This window comes from Bombina bombina, chromosome 2 (assembly GCF_027579735.1).
Source record: "Bombina bombina isolate aBomBom1 chromosome 2, aBomBom1.pri, whole genome shotgun sequence".
Taxonomy (NCBI): Eukaryota; Metazoa; Chordata; class Amphibia; order Anura; family Bombinatoridae; genus Bombina; species Bombina bombina.
Genome location: NC_069500.1, coordinates 125,470,581 through 125,495,470, shown reverse-complemented (window position 1 = coordinate 125,495,470; position 24,890 = coordinate 125,470,581). Strand labels below are relative to the sequence as shown.

At 40.0% G+C, this 24,890-nt stretch overlaps 1 protein-coding gene across 1 annotated transcript in view; it reads left to right on the top strand.

Annotated features, from left to right (window-relative positions):
* Positions 1–24,890, top strand: part of C2H5orf34 (chromosome 2 C5orf34 homolog) — an 83,813-nt gene that overhangs the window by 22,733 nt on the left and 36,190 nt on the right. The window contains exons 8-10 of the mRNA XM_053699682.1: positions 2,339–2,408; positions 20,655–20,822; positions 22,363–22,499. Coding sequence (XP_053555657.1) covers positions 2,339–2,408; positions 20,655–20,822; positions 22,363–22,499 — 375 coding nt within the window. The remainder of the gene's footprint in view (positions 1–2,338; positions 2,409–20,654; positions 20,823–22,362; positions 22,500–24,890) is intronic.

The window sequence follows — 24,890 nt, the reverse complement described above, 5'->3', positions numbered from 1 at the left end:
AGGTATTTCTTCAGATTGTTCAAATCTGGGGACTTCCAGAAATAGATCTGATGGCCTCTCATCTAAACAAGAAACTTCCCAGGTATCTGTCCAGATCCAGGGATCCTCAGGCGGAGGCAGTGGACGCGTTGTCGCTTCCTTGGAATTATCATCCTGTCTATATCTTTCCGCCTCTAATTCTTCTTCCAAGAGTGATTTCCAAAATTCTAATCGAAAGTTAATTTGTACTGCTGGTGGCTCCAGCATGGCCTCACAGGTTTTGGTATGCGGATCTCATTCGGATGGCCAGTTGCCAACCTTGGACTCTTCCGTTAAGACCAGACCTTCTATCTGAAGGCCCTTTTTTCCATCAGGATCTCAAATCATTAAATTTGAAGGTATGGAAATTGAACGCTTGATTCTTAGTCATAGAGGTTTCTCTGACTCAGTAATTAATACTATGTTACAGGCTCGTAAATCTGTGTCTAGGAGGATTTATTATCGAGTCTGGAAGACTTACATTTCTTGGTGTTCTTCTCATAAATTCTCTTGGCATTCTTTTAGAATTCCTAGAATTTTACAGTTTCTTCAGGATGGTTTGGATGAAGGTTTGTCTGCAAGTTCCTTGAAAGGACAAATCTCTGCTCTTTCTGTTCTTTTTCACAGGAAGATTGCTAATCTTCCTGATATTCATTTTTTGTACAGGCTTTGGTTCGTATCAAACCTGTCATTAAATCAATCTCTCCTCCTTGGAGTCTTAATTTGGTTCTGAGGGCTTTACAAGCCCCTCCGTTTGAACCTATGCATTCTCTGGACATTAAATTACTTTCTTAGAAAGTTCTGTTCCTTTTGGCCATCTCTTCTGCTAGAAGAGTTTCAGAGTTATCTGCTCTTTCTTGTGAATCTCCTTTTCTGATTTTTCATCAGGATAAGGCAGTGTTGCGGACTTCATTTAAATTTTTACCTAAGGTTGTGAATTCTAACAACATTAGTAGAGAAATTGTTGTTCCTTCATTGTGTCCTAATCCTACAAATTCAAAGGAGAGATCTTTACATTCTTTGGATGTAGTAAGAGCTTTGAAATATTATGTTGAAGCTACTAAAGATTTTAGAAAGACTTCTAGTCTATTTGTTATCTTTTCTGGGTCCAGAAAAGGTCAGAAGGCCTCCGCCATTTCTTTGGCATCGTGGTTAAAGTCTTTAATTCATCATGCTTATGTGGAGTCGGGTAAATCCCCGCCTCAAAGAATTACGGCTCATTCTACTAGGTCAGTTTCTACTTCCTGGGCGTTTAGGAATGAAGCTTCTGTTGATCAGATTTGCAAAGCAGCAACTTGGTCTTCTTTGCGTACTTTTACTAAATTCTACCATTTTGATGTGTTTTCTTCTTCTGAAGCAGTTTTTGGTAGAAAAGTACTTCAGGCAGCTGTTTCAGTTTGATTCTTCTGCTTATAATTTCAGTTTTTTTCATTATGAAGATTAAAACTTTTGTTTTGGGTTGTGGATTATTATTTTTCAGCGGAATTGGCTGTTTTTATTTTATCCCTCCCTCTCTAGTGACTCTTGCGTGGAAGTTCCACATCTTGGGTATTAATTATCCCATACGTCACTAGCTCATGGACTCTTGCTAATTACATGAAAGAAAACATAATTTATGTAAGAACTTACCTGATAAATTCATTTCTTTCATATTAGCAAGAGTCCATGAGACCCACCCTTTTTTGTGGTGGTTATGAGTTTTTTGTATAAAGCACAATTATTCCAATTCCTTATTTTTGATGCTTTCGCTCTTTTCTTATCACCCCACTTCTTGGCTATTCGTTAAACTGAATTGTGGGTGTGGTGAGGGGTGTATTTATAGGCATTTTGAGGTTTGGGAAACTTTGCCACTCCTGGTAGGAATGTATATCCCATACGTCACTAGCTCATGGACTCATGCTAATATGAAAGAAATTAATTTATCAGGTAAGTTCTTACATAAATTATGTTATATATATATATATATATATATATATATATATATATATATATGTGTGTGTGTATATATATATGTATGTATGTATGTGTATGTATATATATGTATGTATGTGTATATATATATATATATATATATATATATATATATATATATATATATATATATATATATATATATATATATGTGTATATATATATATATGTGTGTGTGTGTATGTATATGTATATATATATATTATCTATCTATCTATCTGGTAGCCTAGCACTCCATCCGCAGCAATGTGTTAATACCCCGAGCTACTTGCTAAAATATTTCTATCAAATCTGCATTTACAAGTACAGTAAATGGTTTATGCTTTCAATATTATTCCTTTATTTACAGGTTTCTGGAAATTTGTTATAAAAACAAGCTCTCATTGAACCCGGTTTCTGAAATCTGTTGCTGGCAAATGGTAAGCTAAATATTGCATGTAGCATTGCTTGTTTTATATCCTGTCTTTAAAGAAACATGAAATCCACATTTTTTTTTCTTTCATGATTCAGATAGAGAGCACAACTTTTCCAACTTTTTATCAACAGCAATGCAGTGGGAGCTATCTGAACACATTGTTCAGCCAATTACTAGAGAATGTATGTGTATATGTGTGTGTGTGTATATATATATATATATATATATTTTTTTTTTTTTTTTTTTTTCAATCAATTAGCATTTCTTGAGTCTACCTTTACTACCACAAAGGATATAAAGAGAACAAAACAAATTAGCCGTAGTGTTGGCAGAGTGAGAGCAGGAAAAGAAGACCGCACACAGCATTTAGATGTACTTCCCCCTCTACTAAATGTTGGAGGATAAAATTGCAGCCCGCCCTTAAACTGCTAGCGCAACACTTAATGCACATGTAAGCATAATATATTCTGTAATGTGCAGGGGTTATTAGCCCTGTCCTGTTCTGTATCCAGGTAAGAAAATGTTTACAGCCTGCACACCGGATCTGTAGAGAGGGGTAGGCGATAGTTGCAAATCTGAGCTGCAACTTTAATTTCAAGCCTCAGTTTTAAGCACGCCTGCTCTGAACAGGCAGCTAATAAGTCTGTTCCGGGAAAGCTTGAAATTAAAGTTACGCTGTGCAGGGTCCCTCCGGGATCAGAGCACATCCCGCCGGCATTCCACTCCTCACATCCCCCTGCTGGGACTCCACTCCATCCCTAGCCCAGTCTGGCTTTATTATGTGTGTCTGCAGTGCAGCCCCAGCAGCAGCAGCGGAGGAGCCAGCTAGAACAAGAGCTGGGACAAAGAGCGGCCGGGCAGGACTGGGGCAGGAGCCGGGCGCATAGGGGCAGCTAACGGCGCTGTCACACCCGTATGCAAATCTGAGGAATACAAAGTAATTTTAGTATAAATGGTAAGACCTCAATTGCCGAGACAAAAATAAATCTATATTAATGTAGCAGAAAGTTACTGAAAAATACAATGATAGGTTGTATCTTCAATTGTAACACCAAGCTGTGATTTCTATAATGGTGGTGTAAATAGTATTACCCTATAGCTGCCACATGTGCATAGGAATGCACTGAGGGAATGCAGCAGGGAAATCGGTTTACACCCCAGAGGTCAGATAAGGCATAAAGGTAAAACAAAAAATAGAATATGATGCACAACTTCTATAAAAAATAGTCAGTGCAACAAAGGTAAGTGAATGAGGTGTGATTAAGAAAATAAGATTAAAGTCTTATAGGAGAGCATGAACGTTGTAAATTATCCAATTAGCATAAAAACTGAATATGAGTGTAATTTAGGTGCAGCATACCACAGCAGAAATAATTATGAAGTTTAGGCTTACCGGAGAATCAATTCGTTTGACAGAGCTGTGCGTTACAATCTATGGTTATAGAACGCTGTGTTAGTCCGACTGTGCTGAAGTTGGCGTGTGACGTCACAGCCTCGTGGCTTGGATGAGCGTGGTTGTATCGCAGCTCACTGCCGATGCAGTGTAATCCGGAGTAGAGGAAATAAGGAGCAGTAGAGATGACAAGGTGTTAGAGAGCGCTGTGGATTAATAGCAATAATATAATTTTACCAGATGCTGAATCGTAGGAAATGTGAACAATCTTCACTTTGATATTTTGATCTGGTTGCGAGGATCCTTCTGTTGAAAACTCAGTACAGAGCAGGAGTTGGCTTGTAGTGTATGAGAGGCATAACTTCAATACTAAGCAATTTGTGAAGTGGGAGGCAACCTTAAATAGGGTGGAGAGGATAAGGTGAGCAGAAAATTAAAGGGATAGTGAATTCTGACAGGTAGTATGAGAGGAAACCCTGACAGAATCCCCCATCTAATGAGCAACTCCAGGTGCTCATGGTCCAGGGCGATCAGGGTTTCTTTGATGGAAACTGGAAACCAGACGAGGTGCTGAAATGTTGCTGGCAGGTTCCCAAGAGTCTTCCTCCTTGGAGTATCCCTTCCAGCTGATGAGGTATTGTAGAGCTCCTCGGTACACGCGGGAGTCGAGAATAGATCTTATTTCATACTCGACATTTGGATCAATGGTAATGGTTGGAGTAGACCGTTGATTTGAGATACGTCTAACCTCCCTATAGGGTTTTAGTAGGGAGACGTGAAATGTTGGGTGAATCTTTATTGTATCAGGTAACTTGAGGCGAACAGCATTAGGATTGATCACTTTCTCAACTGGGTATGGTCCAACGAAAAGAGGGGAGAGTTTTCTGGATGGAGTATTCAATCTCAAGTTTTTTGTAGAAAGCCATACTAAGTCGCCTATTTGGTAGACTGGAGGAGTTCTTCTGTGTTTATCATAGTAATGTTTTTGTATGTCTTTGGCCCGTTTTATGGAGGATTCGATATATTTGAAGTTAGAGGAGATGGAGTCAGACAATTCGGAGATGCTGGGAGAGAGGGAATGAGAAGTAGGTAACAACTGAAAAGAAGGGTGAAAACCATAATTTGCAAAGAACGGGGTTTGATTGGTAGTGGAATGTAACGTATTATTATAACAAAATTCGGCATAAGGTAAAAGTTCAGACCAATGGTCTTGTTGTGTAGAACAGAATGCTCTCAAGAATTGTTCAAGCCACTGATTACATCTTTCCGTCTGTCCATTTGTTTGTGGATGATAGGCAGTAGTAAGTCTTCTGTCAATGTTGAATATTTTACAGAATTGCGACCATAACTTGCTGGAGAATTGTGTGCCTCGATCGGAAAGGATAGTAGTGGGTATACCATGGTATTTGATGACATTGGAAATAAGTAAACGGATAGTCTCCATAGCAGTAGGTAGTTTGTTATATGGAATAAAATGACACATTTTTGTGAACAAATCCACAACAACAAGAATGGTGGTATTTTTTGAGGAAAGAGGTAGGTCAACAATAAAATCAAGTGCAATGTCAGACCATGGCCTCTTTGGTGTAGGTAGAGAAAGTAGCAAACCATAGGGGGGCTGTTTTTCCTTTTTTGAAACTATACATGTACCACAAGTTTGAACATGGTTCTTTATGTCAGTGGACATGTGAGGCCACCAGTAGTTTCTGTTAACTAATTCTAAAGTCTTGGTAATGCCTGGATGCCCAGCGAGTACAGAGTCATGTACAGAATGGAGGAGAGTAGATCTGAGAGTAGGTGGGATGTATAATTTAGAGTTGAAGTAGTAACAGCCGTCAGGTTTGATAGTAAGATCAAGCTTCGCCTTTGTTTGATCCTTTCTTTGTTCGATTTTTAGGATAGGCAGGGAGTTAGTGGTGAAACAGAGAAAATTTTGAGGTGGGATAAGAGATTGTTGAAGGGACGGTGAAGGTTTGTCGACTGGCATACGTGAGAGGGCATCCGCCTTCTGATATTTTCCAGATGGGCGAAAAGTAATTAGGTAATTAAACCTTGATAGGAATAGATTCCAGCGGACTTGTCTAGCAGATAAGGTCCTAGTTGACTTTAGATACTGTAAGTTCCTATGGTCGGTATAAATTAGAATAGGAATAGCAGTCCCTTCCAACAGGTGTCGCCAATGTTCCAAAGATAGCTTTATAGCAAGTAACTCTTTATCCCCGATGGGATAGTTTTGTTCAGCCAAATTCAGGGTTCGTGAGTAGTAGGCGACAGGGTGTAGGGGTTTTTTCAAATCTTCCCTCTGAGACAAGATTGCGCCTACTGCATAGTTGGAAGCATCGACTTCCAGGACGAATTGATATTTTGGGTCAGGGAAGCGGAGGATGGGAGCGGTGGTAAATTTTTCCTTTAGGAAATCAAATGCTTTTTGAGCTTCAGGGGACCATTTGAAAGTTCTATTGGATTTTGTTAATGAAGTAAGTGGAACTGTGAGCTTGGAGAAATTTTTTATAAACTTTCGATAAAAGTTCGCAAATCCCATAAAACTTTGTACCTGTTTTTTTGTTTTAGGGATGGGCCACTGTAGAATTGTATTGATTTTGTTGTCCTCCATACGAATGCCTGCTGGGGAAATTTCGTAACCTAGAAATGAAATAGACTGCGAATTGAATATACATTTTTCAGCCTTTGCGTATAGATGGTTACTTCTAAGTCTGGAGAGAACTTGTTTAACATGAGTGATAGGTTCAGATAAGGACTTGGAGTATACTAGTATATCATCCAGGTAGATGACGATGTAAACATCCAGGATATCTCTGAACACGTCATTGATAAGATGCTGAAAAGTAGCAGGGGCATTACATAACCCAAATGGCATGACGACGTATTCGAACAATCCATAACGAGTTCGAAACGCCGTCAACCATTCATCTCCAGATCTTATTCGGATTAGGTTGTAAGCCCCCCTTAGGTCTAATTTAGTGAAGTATTTGGCCCCTTCAAGTCTCTCTATGAGCTCCGGAATCCACGGTAAAGGGTGCCTATTTTTTATAGTAATCTGATTCAATTTTCTATAGTCGATTATGGGTCTTGGTGAACCGTCTTTATTTTTCACGAAAAATATCCCCGCACCTGCGGGAGAAGTAGAGGGACGAATGAAGCCTTTTTTTAGATTTTCATGGATATAAGTTTTTAGATGCAAAAGTTCGGGGTTCGACAGAGGGAATATATGCCCACAGGGTATTTCAGATCCTGGAATGATATCAATGGGACAATCGTATTTACGATGAGGGGGTAGGTTTTCACTTTCTGTCTTACTAAAAACATCAATGTACTCTTTGTACACATCAGGTACAAGGTTTTCAGGTGACACTTCGGTTGTCTGTAGGATAGTGACCGGAAAACAATTGTTAATACAGTAAGGAGAAGAGAAGGTCAGTGAGTTGTTAGACCAGTTTATAGTTGGATTGTGAGTTTTAAGCCATTGAATACCCAGAACCACAGGAGAGACAGGTGAACAGATTACATCAAAAGTAATAAATTCTCTATGGTGGTCAGTGGTACTCACCAGGAGGGGTACGGTTTCATAAACCACAGGACCAGTGGTGATTTCTCTACCATCTATCCCCCTAAGAAAAACAGGAGACTTTTTCTGAGTTAGTGGTATTTTATTTACAGTGACATATTCCTTATCTATGTATGAGGCAGTGGCTCCGGAATCAACTATCGCGGATGCGCTGGCCCGCTGTTGTTCCCACTGTAAGAGAAGAGACAGTGTTAAATAAGAATGAGTTTGTACCTGGGTAGTACAACAAAATGGCTGGTATGAAATCTTACCCTTGTTCTGTCTGAGAAGGGATGGACAATCTTTTACTGTGTGATCGTCAGAGGCACAGTATAGACAAAGATTTAAGTTGCGTCGTCTGAGTTTCTCTTGGGGAGAAAGAGGACCTTTTACGAATCCTATATCCATAGGTTCGGCCAGGCTTTTAGTAGAGGAAGTAGTATGTGAGGTAGTAACTTGTTTTTTGTAAGAGAAATCATGTGATGACCTCTCTTGCTGCCTTTCCCTGAGGCGTCTATCTATGGTGATGGACAGGGTCATCAAATCTTCTAGTGTAGGAGGTAGATCTATTCGTGAAAGTTCATCTTTAATAGGGTCAGAGAGACCCAATCTAAACTGGTTCCGCAATGATAAGTTGTTCCACTGTGAATCTTTTGCCCATTTCTTGAACTCGGTGATGTAGTCTTCTACAACCCTCTTTTTTTGTTTCAACCCTCTCATTGCTGTTTCTGCCGTAATCTGTTTGTATGGGTCCTCATACAACTGACCCATAGCTGTGAAGAAATTCTCTAATGAGTTTAAGATTTCTTCGTTGTTCTCAAAGAATGTATTCGCCCAAGTACGGGGTTCACCTCTTAAGTATGATATCGTAGTAAGAACCCTCACCCTATCAGTGGGATAGGTTTGGGGTTTTAATGCAAACATAAGCAAGCATGCGTTTTTGAATTCTCTATACTGGGATCTATCCCCATGGAATTTCTCTGGGGGACTAACTTGGGGTTCAGTGCCAGAAATTCTTTTGTCAACCACATCCCTAATATAAGCTTTTATAGTCTCATTCTCAGTTTTAAGGGAATTGAGACCATCAATTAATAATTCAACCCTTTGTTGAAGGGCAATTATGTGTGGGTTGGTCTCAGCTGGGTCCATATTACTTTAGGGCTTAGTATTCTGTCACACCCGTATGCAAATCTGAGGAATACAAAGTAATTTTAGTATAAATGGTAAGACCTCAATTGCCGAGACAAAAATAAATCTATATTAATGTAGCAGAAAGTTACTGAAAAATACAATGATAGGTTGTATCTTCAATTGTAACACCAAGCTGTGATTTCTATAATGGTGGTGTAAATAGTATTACCCTATAGCTGCCACATGTGCATAGGAATGCACTGAGGGAATGCAGCAGGGAAATCGGTTTACACCCCAGAGGTCAGATAAGGCATAAAGGTAAAACAAAAAATAGAATATGATGCACAACTTCTATAAAAAATAGTCAGTGCAACAAAGGTAAGTGAATGAGGTGTGATTAAGAAAATAAGATTAAAGTCTTATAGGAGAGCATGAACGTTGTAAATTATCCAATTAGCATAAAAACTGAATATGAGTGTAATTTAGGTGCAGCATACCACAGCAGAAATAATTATGAAGTTTAGGCTTACCGGAGAATCAATTCGTTTGACAGAGCTGTGCGTTACAATCTATGGTTATAGAACGCTGTGTTAGTCCGACTGTGCTGAAGTTGGCGTGTGACGTCACAGCCTCGTGGCTTGGATGAGCGTGGTTGTATCGCAGCTCACTGCCGATGCAGTGTAATCCGGAGTAGAGGAAATAAGGAGCAGTAGAGATGACAAGGTGTTAGAGAGCGCTGTGGATTAATAGCAATAATATAATTTTACCAGATGCTGAATCGTAGGAAATGTGAACAATCTTCACTTTGATATTTTGATCTGGTTGCGAGGATCCTTCTGTTGAAAACTCAGTACAGAGCAGGAGTTGGCTTGTAGTGTATGAGAGGTATAACTTCAATACTAAGCAATTTGTGAAGTGGGAGGCAACCTTAAATAGGGTGGAGAGGATAAGGTGAGCAGAAAATTAAAGGGATAGTGAATTCTGACAGGTAGTATGAGAGGAAACCCTGACAGGCGCCATAACACAAGACACTGCTGGATCCTGGCTGGGGAGAGCCGGGCACTGACAGTGACAGAAGAGGCTGCAGGAATAGTACCCTGACCTGTAGAGGAAACTATATTATCTTTGCGAGTAAGACAGGGACAGACCTACCCCGAGTAAAAGAGGAGAGGATAAGAGGAGCAGAAGATTCTGAGGGGTGAAATAACTGGACAGCAAGATAACTATACAACAAAGAGTCAGCAAACTTACACCCAAACAGAAAAAAAGAGATTACCCCAGTAAGGTATTTAGCCGAGTTGTTAAATAGTATAGTATCGCCTCCTATTAGGCTAGGGCTGCAGCATATTACCCTGCATAAGGAGGGATAGAGTATTAGTCTAAATAGTATTTTTATTGTAGAATATTAATCAAGTATTTGGACTGTAGAATGTAATAGCTCTAGGGCACAATGTATAACCTACTACAGTAGGGATAAGCATAATCAAAAAGGAAGGGGCAATTCAATTTCCCAAAGTGGTAGCTGGAAGCACTACAGTAAAGTACAGAATATCACATCAAATACCAGATAGGTACAGATATTTCCATAAAGGGATTTCTTTCTATTAAGGGGGGTGAGGGACTGTGAACCCCTAAACAATGCATAGCTTATCTTACCAACTATTATGGAGACTAATTTAATTAGTCTCGCTCTCTCCTGTAGCACAATAAGTGAGTGAGTTGCAGCAGGTAACGGCGGGGGGGACCATCACTGCACGCACAACCTCAAAGCACAGACGTATTGGAAATTATTTGGGGTCTTTTTTTTTTTTTTATTGGGAGGGGAGTATGGAGGAGCCGATGAGATGTCATCACTTAGCTTTTAGTGTCCACCATTACTGGCCATATGAACTTCACTGACCTGCTAGTGTCCACCATTACTGGCCATGTGACCATCACTGACCTGCTAGTATCCACCATTACTGGCCATGTGACCATCACTGACCTGTTAGTATCTACCATTACTGGACATATGGCACAGTGTCAACACTAGCAGCTTAGTACCAGGTCATATGTCCAGTAATGGTGGATACTAGCAGCTTAGTACCAGGTCATATGTCCGCTAATGGTGGATACTAGCAGCTTAGTACTAGGTCATATGTCCAGTAATGGTGACTACTAGCAGCTTAGTACTAGGTCATATGTCCAGTAATGGTGGCTACTAGCAGCTTAGTACCAGGTCATATGTCCAGTAATGGTGGCTACTAGCAGCTTAGTACCAGTTCTGTAATGGTGGCTACTAGCAGCTTAGTACCAGGTCATATGTCCTGTAATGGTGGATATTAGCAGCTTAGTACCAGGTCATATGTCCAGTAATGGTGGCTACTAGTAGCTTAGTACCAGGTCATATGTCCAGTAATGGTGGATACTAGCAACTTAGTACCAGGATGGTTATATGTCTAGTAATGGTGGCTACTAGCAACTTAGTACCAGGTCATATGTCCAGTAATGGTGGCTACTAGCAGCTTAGTACCAGGTCATATGTCTAGTAATTGTGGATACTAGCAGCTTAGTACCAGGTCATATGTCCAGTAATGGTGGCTACTAGCAGCTTAGTACCAGTTCAGTAATGGTGGCTACTAGCAGCTTAGTACCAGGTCATATGTCCTGTAATGGTGGATACTAGCAGCTTAGCACCAGGTCATATGTCCAGTAATGGTGGCTACTAGCAGCTTAGTACCAGGTCATATATCCAGTAATGGTGGCTACTAGCAGCTTGGTACCAGGTCATATGTCTAGTAATGGTGGCTACTAGCAGCTTTACAGAATAACTACATTCTGTGTCTGAATTAAAAAAAAAAGTTTGCTGAACAGGGCCTTTATAGTGTTTTATTTTGCGAATCAGGACAAGTAGATTGGGCTTCCGCTTTAGTCTTATTTTTAAAAAAAAAAAAAAATTTCCACACCCCTGATAATGTAAAAATGTTACGGGTAAAGTAAGAAATGATTACCCGGGTAAAACGGACATTACCCAAGCGGCTGTGGGTAAAGCCTGATGTACTGTAATCCCCCCCATCTACAATATTTATTTTCCCTCCGCCTGGGGGGTTCAAGGAAGCTCCCCGCTGATCCTCTGGCATCCACCCCAAGTGAACCTTTGGGAATGAGGCTTCATCCCCCAGACCGAGGCAAAAAAGATAGTAAAGATGAGGGAATTACAGTGCATCGTATATATGTTTGATGTGGTGACTCCGCACTCTGAGGGGTTTTATGATCATACATCGGGCTTTACCTACAGCCGCTTGGGTAATGTCCGTTTTACCTGGGTAATCCTAGCTTTACCCAATATCTGACTTTACCCATAAAAATAAATAAATATATATATATATATATACACACACACACACACACACACACACACGTATTTAGTCAGCCATCAATTGTGCAAGTTCTCCCACTTAAGAAGATGAGAGGCCTGTAATTTTCATCATAGGTATACCTCAACTATGAGAGACAAAATGTGGAAACAAATCCAGACAATCACATTGTCTGATTTTGGAAATACTTATTTTCCACCATAACATGCAAATAAATTATTTGGTCACCTACAAACAAGCAAGATTTCTGGCTCTCACAGACCTGTATCATCTTCTTCTTTAAGAGGCTCCTCTGTCCTCCACTCATTACCTGTATTAATGGCACCTGTTTGAACTTGTTATCAGTATAAAAGACACCTGTCCACAACCTCAAACAGTCGCACTCCAAACTCCACTTTGGTGAAGACCAAAGAGCTGTCGAAGGATACCAGAAACAAAATTGTAGCCCTGCACCAGGCTAGGAAGACTGAATCTGCAATAGACAAGCAGCTTGATGTGAAGAAATCAACTGTGGGAGCAATAATTAGAAAATGGAAGACATACAAGACCACTGATAATCTCCCTCGATCTGGGGCTCCACGCAAGATCTCACCCCGTGGGGTCAAAATGATCACAAGAACGGTGAGCAAACATCCCAGAACCACACGGGGGGACCTAGTGAATGGCCTGCAGAGAGCTGGGACCAACGTAACAAAGGCTACCATCAGTAACACACTACGCCGCCAGGGACTCAGATCCTGCAGTGCCAGACGTGTCCCCCTGCTTAAGCCAGTACATGTCCGGGCCCGTCTGAAGTATGCTAGAGAGCATTTGGATGATCCAGAAGCGGATTGGGAGAATGTCATATGGTCAGATGAAACCAAAGTAGAACTGTTTGGTAGAAACACAACTCGTCATGTTTGGAGGAGAGAGAATGCTGAGTTGCAACCAAAGAACAGCAAACCTACTGTGAAGCATGGTGGTGGCAACATCATGCTTTGGGACTGTTTCTCTGCAAAGGGAACAGGACGACTGATCCGTGTACATGAAAGAATGAATGGGGCCATGTATTGTGAGATTTTGAGTGCAAACCTCCCATCAGCAAGGGCATTGAAGATGAAACCTGACTGGGTCTTTCAGCATGACAATGATCCCAAACACACTACCCGGTCAACGAAGTAATGGCTTCGTAAGAAGCATTTCAAGGTCCTGGAGTGGCCTAGCCAGTCTCCAGATCTCAACCCCATAGAAAACCTTTGGAGGGAGTTGAAAGTCTGTGTTGCCCAGCGACAGCCCCAAAACATCACTGCTCTAGAGGAGATCTGCATGCAGGAATGGGCCAACATACCAGCAACAGTGTGTGACAACCTTGTGAAGACTTACAGAAAACGTTTGACCTCTGTCATTGCCAACAAAGGATATATAACAAAGCATTGAGATGAACTTTTGATATTGACCAAATACTTATTTTCCACCATAATTTGCAAATAAATTCTTTCCAAATCAGACAATGTGATTGTCTGTCTGGATTTGTTTCCACATTTTGTCTCTCATAGTTGAGGTATACCTATGATGAAAATTACAGGCCTCTCATCTTCTTAAGTGAGAGAACTTGCACAATTGGTGGCTGACTAAATATGTGTGTATATGTATATATGTGTGTGTGTGTATAAATATCTCTCATTGGACGAATTGGGGATTATTTCTGCAGTGCACCTTGGCAATAATTTTTGAGTGAGATTGTGCTGTCCTTGATTTGGAAAAAAAAATAAAAATAAAAATAAAAAAAAATAAATATATATATATATATATATATATATATATATATATATATATATATATATATATATATATATATATATATATATATATATATAGTGTGTGTATGTTTTATATATAATATATATATATGTGTGTGTGTGTATGTTTTATTTATATATATATATATATATATATATATATATATATATATATATATATATATATATATATATATATATATATATATATATATATATATATATATATATATATATATATTTCTTTTGCAAGAATGTACCACGGATTCATCCTAACTTGTGGGATATTGTCCTTCCTGACAGGAAGTAGCAAAGAGAGCACCACAGCAGAGCTGTCTATATAGCTCCCCCCTTAACTCCACCCCCCAGTCATTCTCTTTGCTGGCTTTAAGCAGGAAGAGTAAAGAGAAGAGGTGTTAAACTGTTAGTTTTATTTTATCTTCAATCAAGTGTTTGTTATTTTTAAATGGTACCGGTGTTATACTATTTACTCTCAGGCAGGACATAGATGAAGATTTCTGCCTGGAGGATGATGATCTTAGCATTTGCAACTAAGGTCCACTGCTTTTCCCACATGAGCTGAAAAGTACAGGAAAACTTCAGTGTGAGGAACGGTTTCTTGCTTTACAGCAATGAGGTATGTTCAGTCATATTTTCTGCAGAGACTGTGTTAACTCAGAAAGGCAGACAGTGTCCCCATTAGGGGAAGGGTAAGCAGTAATCCTAGTGTTATCAGAGGTTTTTACTAGCTTGCATAAAGGGTTAATTTTTTGTGGGCACTCAGTTTATGTTGGGACAAACGTTTTTGTGTCTGGGAGTAACGTTTTCTGTTTTATGGGACATTTGCTTGAGGGTTCTTTGGGGTTGTTTATAACCCACATGGCTTTCAGGCAGGGTTTGTTAGTTTTGTTTAGGCCCCAGCAACATCGAGTGAGGTGGACGGGGCCTATTTTTGCGCCTCAGTTGCGCATTTACAAGCAACTTCTCCTGAGGTCCTGATAGTCTTCTGAGGGACTAATTGAAGCTTTAAACCCCATATTATCGCTTCCTAAGGGCAGGTAGGGCCACAGCAGGTTTTTTCATTTGGGGGTCTATTGCTTTTTTACTTGTGGTGCAATCCTTCTAAAGCTTAGTGGGTACACTGTTAAAATTTCGGAATTTTTGAAGCAATTTTAACCTGTTTTGCAGTTTGTGTATGCCTTTTTTCTCTTAAAGGTACAGTGCCGTTTTTGCAAATTGTGTTTTTTTCATTAAATAAAGTGTTTTCCAAGCTTGCTTGCTTCATTACTAGCCTGTTAAACATGTCTGACACTGAGGAAACTCATTGTTCAGTTTGTTTAGAACCCATTGTGGAACCCCCTCTAAGAATGTGTCCCAATTGTACTGATATGTCTATAAATTGCAAACAACATATTTTGACTTATAAGAATTTGGCATTAAATGATTCTCAGACAGAAGGAAATCAGGTTTCGCCATCTACTTCTCCCCAAGTGTCACAACCAGTTACACCCGCACAAGCGACGCCAAGTACTTCTAGTGCGTCTGAAGCCATATCTTTGAAGGTGAAAGAATTAGTTATGAATACTACCCTCACAGAGGTTTTATCTAAACTGCCAGGGTTGCAAGGGAAGCACAGTAGCTCTGGGTTAAGAACAAATGCTGAGCCTTCTGACGCTTTAGTAGCCGTATCCGATATTCCCTCACAATGTTCTGAGGTAGGGATGAGGGATTTGCTGTCTGAGGGAGAGATTTCTGATTCAGGAAAGATGTTCCCTCAGACAGATTCAGATATGACGGCATTTAAATTTTAAGCTAGAGCACCTCCGTTTATTGCTCAGGGAGGTTTTAGCTACTCTGGATGATTGTGACCCTATTGTCGTTGCAGAGAAATTGTGTAAAATGGACAAATATTTAGAGGTTCCTGTTTACACTGGTTTTTCCGGTCCCTAAGAGGATTTCGGACATTGTTACTAAGGAGTGGGATAGACCAGGTATTCCGTTCACTCTCCCTCCTGTTTTTAAGAAAATGTTCTCCATTTCCGACACCATAAAGGACTCATGGCAGACGGTCCTTAAGGTGGAGGGAGCTATTTCTACTCTGGCTAAGCGTACAACTATAGCTATTGAAGACAGTTGTGCTTTCATTGATCCTATGGATAAAAAATTAGAGGGTCTCCTAAAGAAAATTTTTGTTCATCAGGGTTTTCTTCTTTAACCTATAACATGCATTGTTCCGGTAACCACTGCAGCTGCTTTTTGGTTTGAGGCTCTAGAAGAGGCTCTTCAGATGGAGACCCCACTCGATGATATTTTGGACAGAATTAAGGCCCTTAAGTTGGCTAATTCCTTTATTACAGACGCCGCTTTTCATCTTGCTAAGTTAGCGGCAAAGAATTCAGGTTTTGCCATTTTAGCGCGAAGAGCGTTATGGCTTAAGTCCTGGTCAGCTGATGTGTCAACTAAATCTAAGCTTTTGACCATCCCTTTCAAAGGTAAGACCCTATTCGGGCCTGCACTGAAAGAGATCATTTCAGACATCACTGGAGGGAAGAGTCATGCCCTCCCTCAAGATAAGTCAAATAAGACAATTTTTGTTCCTTTCGAAACTTCAAGGGTGGTCCCGCTTCCTCTTCCCCTGCTGCAAAGCAAGAGGGGAACTTTGCTCAATCCAAGCCAACCTGGAGACCTAACCTGGCTTGGAACAAGGGTAAACAGGCCAAAAAGCCTGCTGCTGCCACTAAGACAGCATGAAGGGGTAGCTCCCGATCTGGGACCGGATCAAGTAGGGGGCAGACTTTCTCTCTTTGCTCAGGCCTGGGCAAGAGACGTTCAGGACTCCTGGGCCGTAGAAATTGTAACCCAGGGGTATCTCCTAGATTTCAAAGATTCTCCTCCAAGGGGGAGATTCCATCTTTCTCAATTGTCTGTAAACCAGACAAAGAAATGCGTTCTTACGCTGTGTAGAAGACCTTTTTACCATGGGAGTGATCTGCCCAGTTCCGAAAACAGAACAGGGGCAAGGTTTCTACTCCAATCTGTTTGTGGTTCCCAAAAAAGAGGGAACCTTCAGACCAATTCTAGATCTCAAGATCCTAAACCAATTCCTAAGAGTTCCATCCTTCAAGATGGAGACCATTCGGACCATTTTACCAATGATCCAGGAGGGTCAATATATGACTTCCGTAGATCTAAAGGATGCGTATCTACACATTCCTATCCACAAAGATCATCACCAGTTCCTCAGGTTTGCCTTTTTGGACAGGCATTACCAGTTTGTGGCTCTTCCCTTTGGGTTGGCCACGGCACCAAGAATCTTCACAAAGGTGCTAGGGTCCCTTCTGGCGGTCCTAAGGCCGAGGGGCATAGCAGTGGCGCCTTATCTAGACGACATCTTAATTCAAGTGTCGACTTTCCAACTTGCCACGTCTCACACGGACTTAGTGTTGGCCTTTCTAAGATCTCATGGGTGGAAGGTGAACGTCAAAAAGAGTTCTCTTATTCCTCTCACAAGAGTTCCATTCCTGGGAACTCTGATAGATTCGGTGGACATGAAAATATTTCTGACGGAGGTCAGGAAATCAAAGATTTTAACCACCTGCCGAGCTCTTAATTCCATTACTCGGCCGTCAGTAGCTCAGTGTATGGAGGTATTCGGACTTATGGTAGTGGCAATTAACATAGTTCCGTTTGCTCGCTTGCATCTCAGACCACTGCAACTATACATGCTCAAACAGTGGAATGGGGATTATGCAGATTTATCTCCTCAGATAAATCTGGATCAAGAGACCAGAGACTCTCTTCTTTGGTGGTTGTCACAGGATCACCTGTCCAGGGGAATGTGTTTCCGCAGACCAGCGTGGGTTATTGTGACGACGGACGCCAGCCTACTGGGCTGGGGTACAGTCTGGAATTCCCTGAAAGCACAGGGTTTGTGGACTCGGGAGGAGGCCCTCCTACCGATTTTAAATATTCTGGAATTAAGAGCGATATTCAATGCTCTTCCGGCGTGGCCTCAGCTGGCTTCGGCCGGATTCATCAGGTTTCAGTCGGACAACATCACGACTGTAGCTTATATCAATCATCAGGGGGGAACAAGGAGTTCCTTGGCGATGATAGCAGTTTCCAGGATAATCCGATGGGCAGAGGCTCACTCTTGCCATCTATCAGCGATCTATATCCCAGGGGTGGAGAACTGGGAGGCAGATTTTCTAAGTCGTCAGACTTTTCATCCGGAGGAGTGGGAGCTCCATCCGGAGGTGTTTGCTCAACTGGTTCAGCTATGGGTCACACCAGAATTGGATCTGATGGCGTCTCGTCAGAACGCCAAACTTCCTTGTTACGGATCCAGGTCAAGGGATCCTCAGGCAGTACTGATAGATGCTCTAGCAGTACCCTGGTCGTTCAACCTGGCTTATGTGTTTCCACCATTCCCTTTCCTTCCGCGTCTGATTGCCAGAATCAAACAGGAGAGAGCTTCAGTGATTTTGATAGCGCCTGCGTGGCCACGCAGGACTTGGTATGCAGACCTGGTGGATATGTCATCTCTGCCACTGAGACGGGACCTTTTGATTCAAGGTCCATTCAAGCATCCAAATCTAATTTCTCTGCAACTGACTGCTTGGAGATTGAACGCTTGATTTTATCAAAGCGGGCTTTCTCTGAGTCGGTCATAGATACCTTGATTCAGGCTCGAAACCAGGAAGATCTATCATAAGATATGGCGTAAATATCTTTTTTGGTGCGAATCCAAAGGCTACTCATGGAGTAAGATCAGGATTCCTAGGATTTTGTCTTTTCTCCAAGAAGGATCGGAGAAAGGATTGTCCGCTAGTTCCTTTAAAGGGACAGATATCTGCTTTATCTATTCTGTTGCACAAGCGTCTGGCAGATGTCCCAGACGTTCGGGTTTTTTGTCAGGCTTTAGTTAGAATTAAGCCTGTGTTTAAACCTGTTGCTCCGCCATGGAGTCTAAATTTAGTTCTTAAAGTTCTTCAGGGGGTTCCGTTGAACCCATGCATTCCATAGATATTAAGCTTCTATTTTGGAAAGTTCTGTTTCTAGTTGCTATCTCTTCAGCTCGAAGAGTTTCTGAACTATCTGCATTACAATGTGACTCGCCTTATCTTGTTTTCCATGTTGATAAGGTGGTTTTGCGTACCAAACCTGGGTTCCTCCCTAAGGTTGTTTCTAACAGGAATATCAATCGGGAAATTGTTGTTCCTTCTCTGTGTCCTAATCCTTCTTCTAAGAAGGAACGTCTGTTGCACAACTTGGCCGTGGTTCGTGCCTTGAAGTATTATTTGCAGGCAACCAAAGATTTTCACCAATCAGCTTCTTTGTTTGTTGTCTATGCTGGAAAGCGTAGAGGTCAAAAGGCTACGGCTACCTCTTTCCTTTTGGCTGAAAAGCATCATCCGTTTGGCTTATGAGACAGTGGCCTCCTGAAAGAATTACAGCTCACTCCACTAGAGCGGTGGCTTCCACATGGGCTTTTAAAAATTATGCTTCTGTTGAACAGATTTGTAAGGCTGCGACTTGGTCTTCGCTTCATACCTTTTCCAAATTTTACAAATTTGATACTTTTGCTTCTTCGGAGGCTCTTTTTGGGAGAAAGGTTTTGCAAGCAGTGGTGCCTTCCGTTTAGGTTCCTGTCTTGTCCCTCCATTCATCCGTGTCCTAATGCTTTGGTTTTGGTATCCCACAAGTTAGGATGAATCCGTGGACTCTGTACATCTTGCAAAAGAAAACAAAATTTATGCTTACCTGATAAATTTCTTTCTTTTGCGATGTACCGAGTCCACGGCCTGCCCTGTCTATTCAAGACAGATAGTATTTTTTATGTAAACTTCAGTCACCTCTGCACCTTATAGTTTCTCCTTTTCTTCCTTGGCCTTCGGTCGAATGACTGGGGGGTGGAGTTAAGGGGGGAGCTATATAGACAGCTCTGCTGTGGTGCTCTCTTTGCTACTTCCTGTCAGGAAGGACAATATCCCACAAGTTAGGATGAATCCGTGGACTCAGTACATCGCAAAAGAAAGAAATTTATCAGGTAAGCATAAATTTTGGTATGTATATGTGTATGTATGTGTGTGTGTATATATATATATATATATATATATATATATATATATATATATATATATATATATATATATATATATATATATATATATATATATGTGTGTATATATATATATGTGTGTGTGTGTATATATATGTATGTATGTATGTATGTATATATATATATATATATATATATATGTGTGTGTATATATATATATATATATATATATATATATTATACATGGGTGTGAATAGGCTAAGCAGGCGTTTCCATAATATTAATAATACCATACTATATCAGAGGTTGACAAGTATTGAAAGTTAAGGTATGATCCAGAATACTAAGTAGCCAGGCATAGAGACAGGGAATGATTTTTGCATTGGAAAATTATGTAAAAAAAATAATTCACATTTGTAGGAGCCAGAACTAGATTTTTAGTTGCTAATTTACCCTGGCTCACATCACTTGAGATTGCTGAACTAGATTTGTAAGAACTGATGGACAGGAGCATACAAACCTGCTTTACACAGACTCTTCTGGCTCATCTCTTTCTCCTTGTGGTTGAATGAATAAAAACGTATTTTCTTCTTGCTTCACTGTAGATCTAGGAATCCTGTTCCCTGGAACTTTGAGTCACAAATGTATTGCTATTTTGTCGGCTTATACATTGGGTGGTCAGTTCATTAAAAGATCATTAAATATGTTTGATATAGGGGGAAATATTGTAATATTGAAGGTTACGTGAGAGCCAAGATCTACTATAACAAATGCGCTGGTTGGTAAATATGCTCTGTGTACCAACACTCACGCCCTTTGCATTGCATCATACCATTCACCTCCTTGTCTTTTTTAAAGGTTAATAATGTAATGGTTGTTTTCTCTTTGGTTAAAAAATAAAGGATTTACTTGTTTTTGTCACGTGTTTCATCTGGAATTGCTCTTAAGACTCCTATATAATTTCAGGAATCTTTGGAAGACACCAAGCCTTCTGTACCAAAACGGATTGTGAAGTCTGATGTTCCGGGCATAGGGAGTTTTGCAGCTTACTCTGATAATATGGTGCTCGCTACATTTTTGGATGGTGTGATTCTGCATATGATTTGGGGATTTTCCTTTCACAAACACAAACAGGTAGATTTCCTTATGCTTGTAAAATTACAAAGAGAATCTTGTGTTAGTGTTTTTTAAATGTAGATTTGTTAACAGTGAACTTCAGTGGGAGATTAGAATTAAAATTAAAACCAGACTGCTCTAACCAAGTACAGCAAAGTGCCCTAAGTAGTTTGTGTTTAACCCCTGCAAGAGGATTAAAAAGAGAGATAAAGTCGAGTACATGGTACACACTCATGCACTGTCCTAGAAACGCATACTTATGTATCCTCCAATTAGTGGCCTAAAAATGCCACATCACTCTCCCTAATTTACAGTTTGCTCTATAATTTCTGCTGTAACCATGCAATTTAGATTTTGTTAATGCAATGACAGTGGCAATGCAATCATCTCTAGACTCAAGCCCAGATTGTCTCCTCTAAATAAGGAAATTTGTGGGTGGAGTTTGACCATTGAATAACAATTACAGCAAAACAGACTGCTGATATGTTCATCTATTAGAAGGCTAAAGAAGCATAATTACAAGGTGTTTACTGTCCCTTTTAAGATTCTACTTATTTGGCCAAGGCTGCTCAAGATCATTTAGTCAGATGGTTTTAATGTGTAAGTGCCAATATATTATCTCCTTATCAGTGTCCTCACTTGTGTTTTAGTAAGAAACGAATTACAAAAAAATCTAAATTTTATTTAAAGTGATAGTCTATAAGATACAAAAAGACAGAAGTGCCACACCGGAAAGGATCTCAGTGTAGATCAATATAGTTCACATAAACAATGTTTAATAACACTAGCCAAATGCTCACTCACAATGAAAGCCTCTCTTAAGAGCCGAGGTACACTACATATGCACATAAAATGTATGTATGGTGCCGGGATACATTAGATGTCCTCAGGAGTCTGCAGTCTTTCAGTCCTAAACTGCTGTTTGTTAGTTCGCCTCGGGTCTGTGTTCTTTGATCCAAGGTACCGTGACCAAGTCCGTTTAATGTGGATAGGTATCAAAGTCCCATATCAAACAGGTGTGTTCACAACTTGAGCGCATGAAAACTTGAGCGCATAAAAGCGTACTAATAAAACAAATAATAAAATGCCAATATATACTCTGGCAACAAAGTAATATTAACACTAAAATGCTATGGCCCTGGATAGTTCTTGCTGATTGGTGGCTATATTTAGCCACCAGTCAGCAAGTGCTACCCAGGTGCTGAACTATAAATGTGCTGGCTCCTAAGCTTAAATTCCTGCTTTTTCAAATAAAGATACCAAGAGAATGAAGAAAAATTGATAATAGGAGTAAACTAGAAAGTTGATTAGAATTGCCTGCACTATCTGAATCATGAAAGTTTAATTTTGACTAGACTATCCCTTTAAAGTATTTTAGCTATGATCTCTAATATTGCTGCCATTCTAGTAAATGTCATATTTTCATTCAATTATTTTTAAATCTTTCCAGAGTGTGAAATGTAAATTGTACTATCATTCCACCATTAGCTGTATGCAACTTCTTTAGGTGCACAATGCCATGTGAAATTGTTTTCTAAATGACTTTCCTTTTTATTAGGGTCGAATAAAAGACCAGTGGTTTCTACCTGTGGGTTCAACTGCTGTTGAATCAGACCATTTTGGTTGGTGTAAACTGCGCTTTCCTAATGGATCGACAAAATATGTTCGACTGCAATGGCCAGGATCTTATGCAAGGTGCTTGTTAATGAATGTTGTTAATGGAAATGCAGTCATTATTACCTACATTGTAGTGCAAAAAAAACATGCACGGTTTTCTGCAACCCCCAAGTGGTACTCTTAAAGGGACACTGAACCCAAATTTTTTCTTTTGTGATTCAGATAGAGCATGCAATTTTTAAGCATCGTTCTAATTTACTCCTATTATCATTTTTTCTTCGTTCTCTTGCTATCTTTATTTGAAAAAGAAGGCACCTAAGCTAAGGAGCTAGGACCCTGGACGGCACTTGTTTATTGGTGGGTGAATTTATCTACCAATCATCAAGAACAACCCAGGTTGTTCCTAAAAAATGGTCCGGCATCTAAACTTTCTTGCTTTTCAAATAAAAATACCAAAAGAATGAATAAAATTTGATAATAGGAGTAAATTAGAAAGTTGCTTAAAATTGCGTGCTCTATGTGAATCATGAAAGAAAAAATTTGGGTTCGGTGTCCCTTTAAATGTTTTACCCCTTTGTATGGGTTATACTCCTTAGACTTGCAATGTATATGTATGTATATATATATATATATATATATATATATATATATATATATATATATATATATATATATATATATATATATATATATATATATATATATATATATATATATATATATATATATATATATATATATATATATATATATTATTTCTAAAGTCGTGTTACAGGGCCAGACATAGACAGGGTACCCTCTATCTGCTCTGTATCTGCTGAATCTCACTGCAAGTCTCTTCATTGGCTCCATATTCACAGCAAAATTAAATTCAAAATTCTCACCCTGACCAACAAATCCCTTACCAACGATGCTCCCTACTACCTTACCTCGCTAATCAACAAATATACTCCAGCCTGCCCACTAAGCTCCAACAATGACCTGCTCCTTGCATTTTCGATTATCACCTCTTCCCATGCTAGACTGCAGGACTTCTGTCGTGCAGCACCTACCCTCTGGAACACACTCTATTGTGCTGTCAGACTTTCCTCTAATCAGCCTTCTTTTAAATGCTCCCTAAAGATATTTTTGTTCAGAGAAGCCTCCCACCCAACTCAGTAACAGATTAATTCTATTTACGTAATAATTGTACTCCTCTAATTCTGTATTAACATCATTCTCATCCTTGCAGTCCTCACTTCCTGTTTCTCACCTTCCCAGTGTTCTAGATTGTATATATGGAATAGGGCCCTTAATTCCTCCTGTATGTGTTAGTCAAATTTTGTCTTGTTTTTTTTTTTTTTAAAGCCTAGTTTTATTTAAATGAAATGTACCGTGGACAGCGGTGTGGTGTATGTTGGTGCTTCACAAATAAAGTATAATAATCTGCTGACCCCACAAGCACACATTTCTATTTCTATCTTCCCTGGGGCTACAAATCTATAGCACACATTCTCAGTTATGCTTTTTCCCAAGGGAGCTGCAAAAACTAGTACAGTAGTAGGCCATCCCTTAAGTTAGAGCATGTCACTTTTTGCACTGCAGTGTCCTTTTAAGAAAGAAATGCTGCTATTATCATAGAAGATAAACAATTTTTCTCCAACATAGGTGTGTCCGGTCCACGGCGTCATCCTTACTTGTGGGATATTCTCTTCCCCAACAGGAAATGGCAAAGAGCCCAGCAAAGCTGGTCACATGATCCCTCCTAGGCTCCGCCTACCCCAGTCATTCTCTTTGCCGTTGTACAGGCAACATCTCCACGGAGATGGCTTAGAGTTTTTTAGTGTTTAACTGTAGTTTTTATTATTCAATCAAGAGTTTGTTATTTTGAAATAGTGCTGGTATGTACTATTTACTCAGAAACAGAAAAGAGATGAAGATTTCTGTTTGTATGAGGAAAATGATTTTAGCAACCGTAACTAAAATCCATGGCTGTTCCACACAGGACTGTTGAGAGCAATTAACTTCAGTTGGGGGAACAGTGTGCAGTCTCTTGCTGCTTGAGATATGACACATTCTAACAAGACGATGTAATGCTGGAAGCTGTCATTTTCCCTATGGGATCCGGTAAGCCATGTTTATTACGATCATAAATAAGGGCTTCACAAGGGCTTATTAAGACTGTAGACTGTTTCTGGGCTAAATCGATTCATTATTAACACATATTTAGCCTTGAGGAATCATTTTATCTGGGTATTTTGATATAATAATATCGGCAGGCACTGTATTAGACACCTTATTCCTTAGGGGCTTTCCCAAAGCTTAAGCAGAGCCTCATTTTCGCGCCGGTGTGGCGCACTTGTTTTTGAGAGGCATGGCATGCAGTCGCATGTGAGAGGAGCTCTGATACCTAGAAAAGACTTTCTGAAGGCGTCATTTGGTATCGTATTCCCCTTTGGGCTTGGTTGGGTCTCAGCAAAGCAGATACCA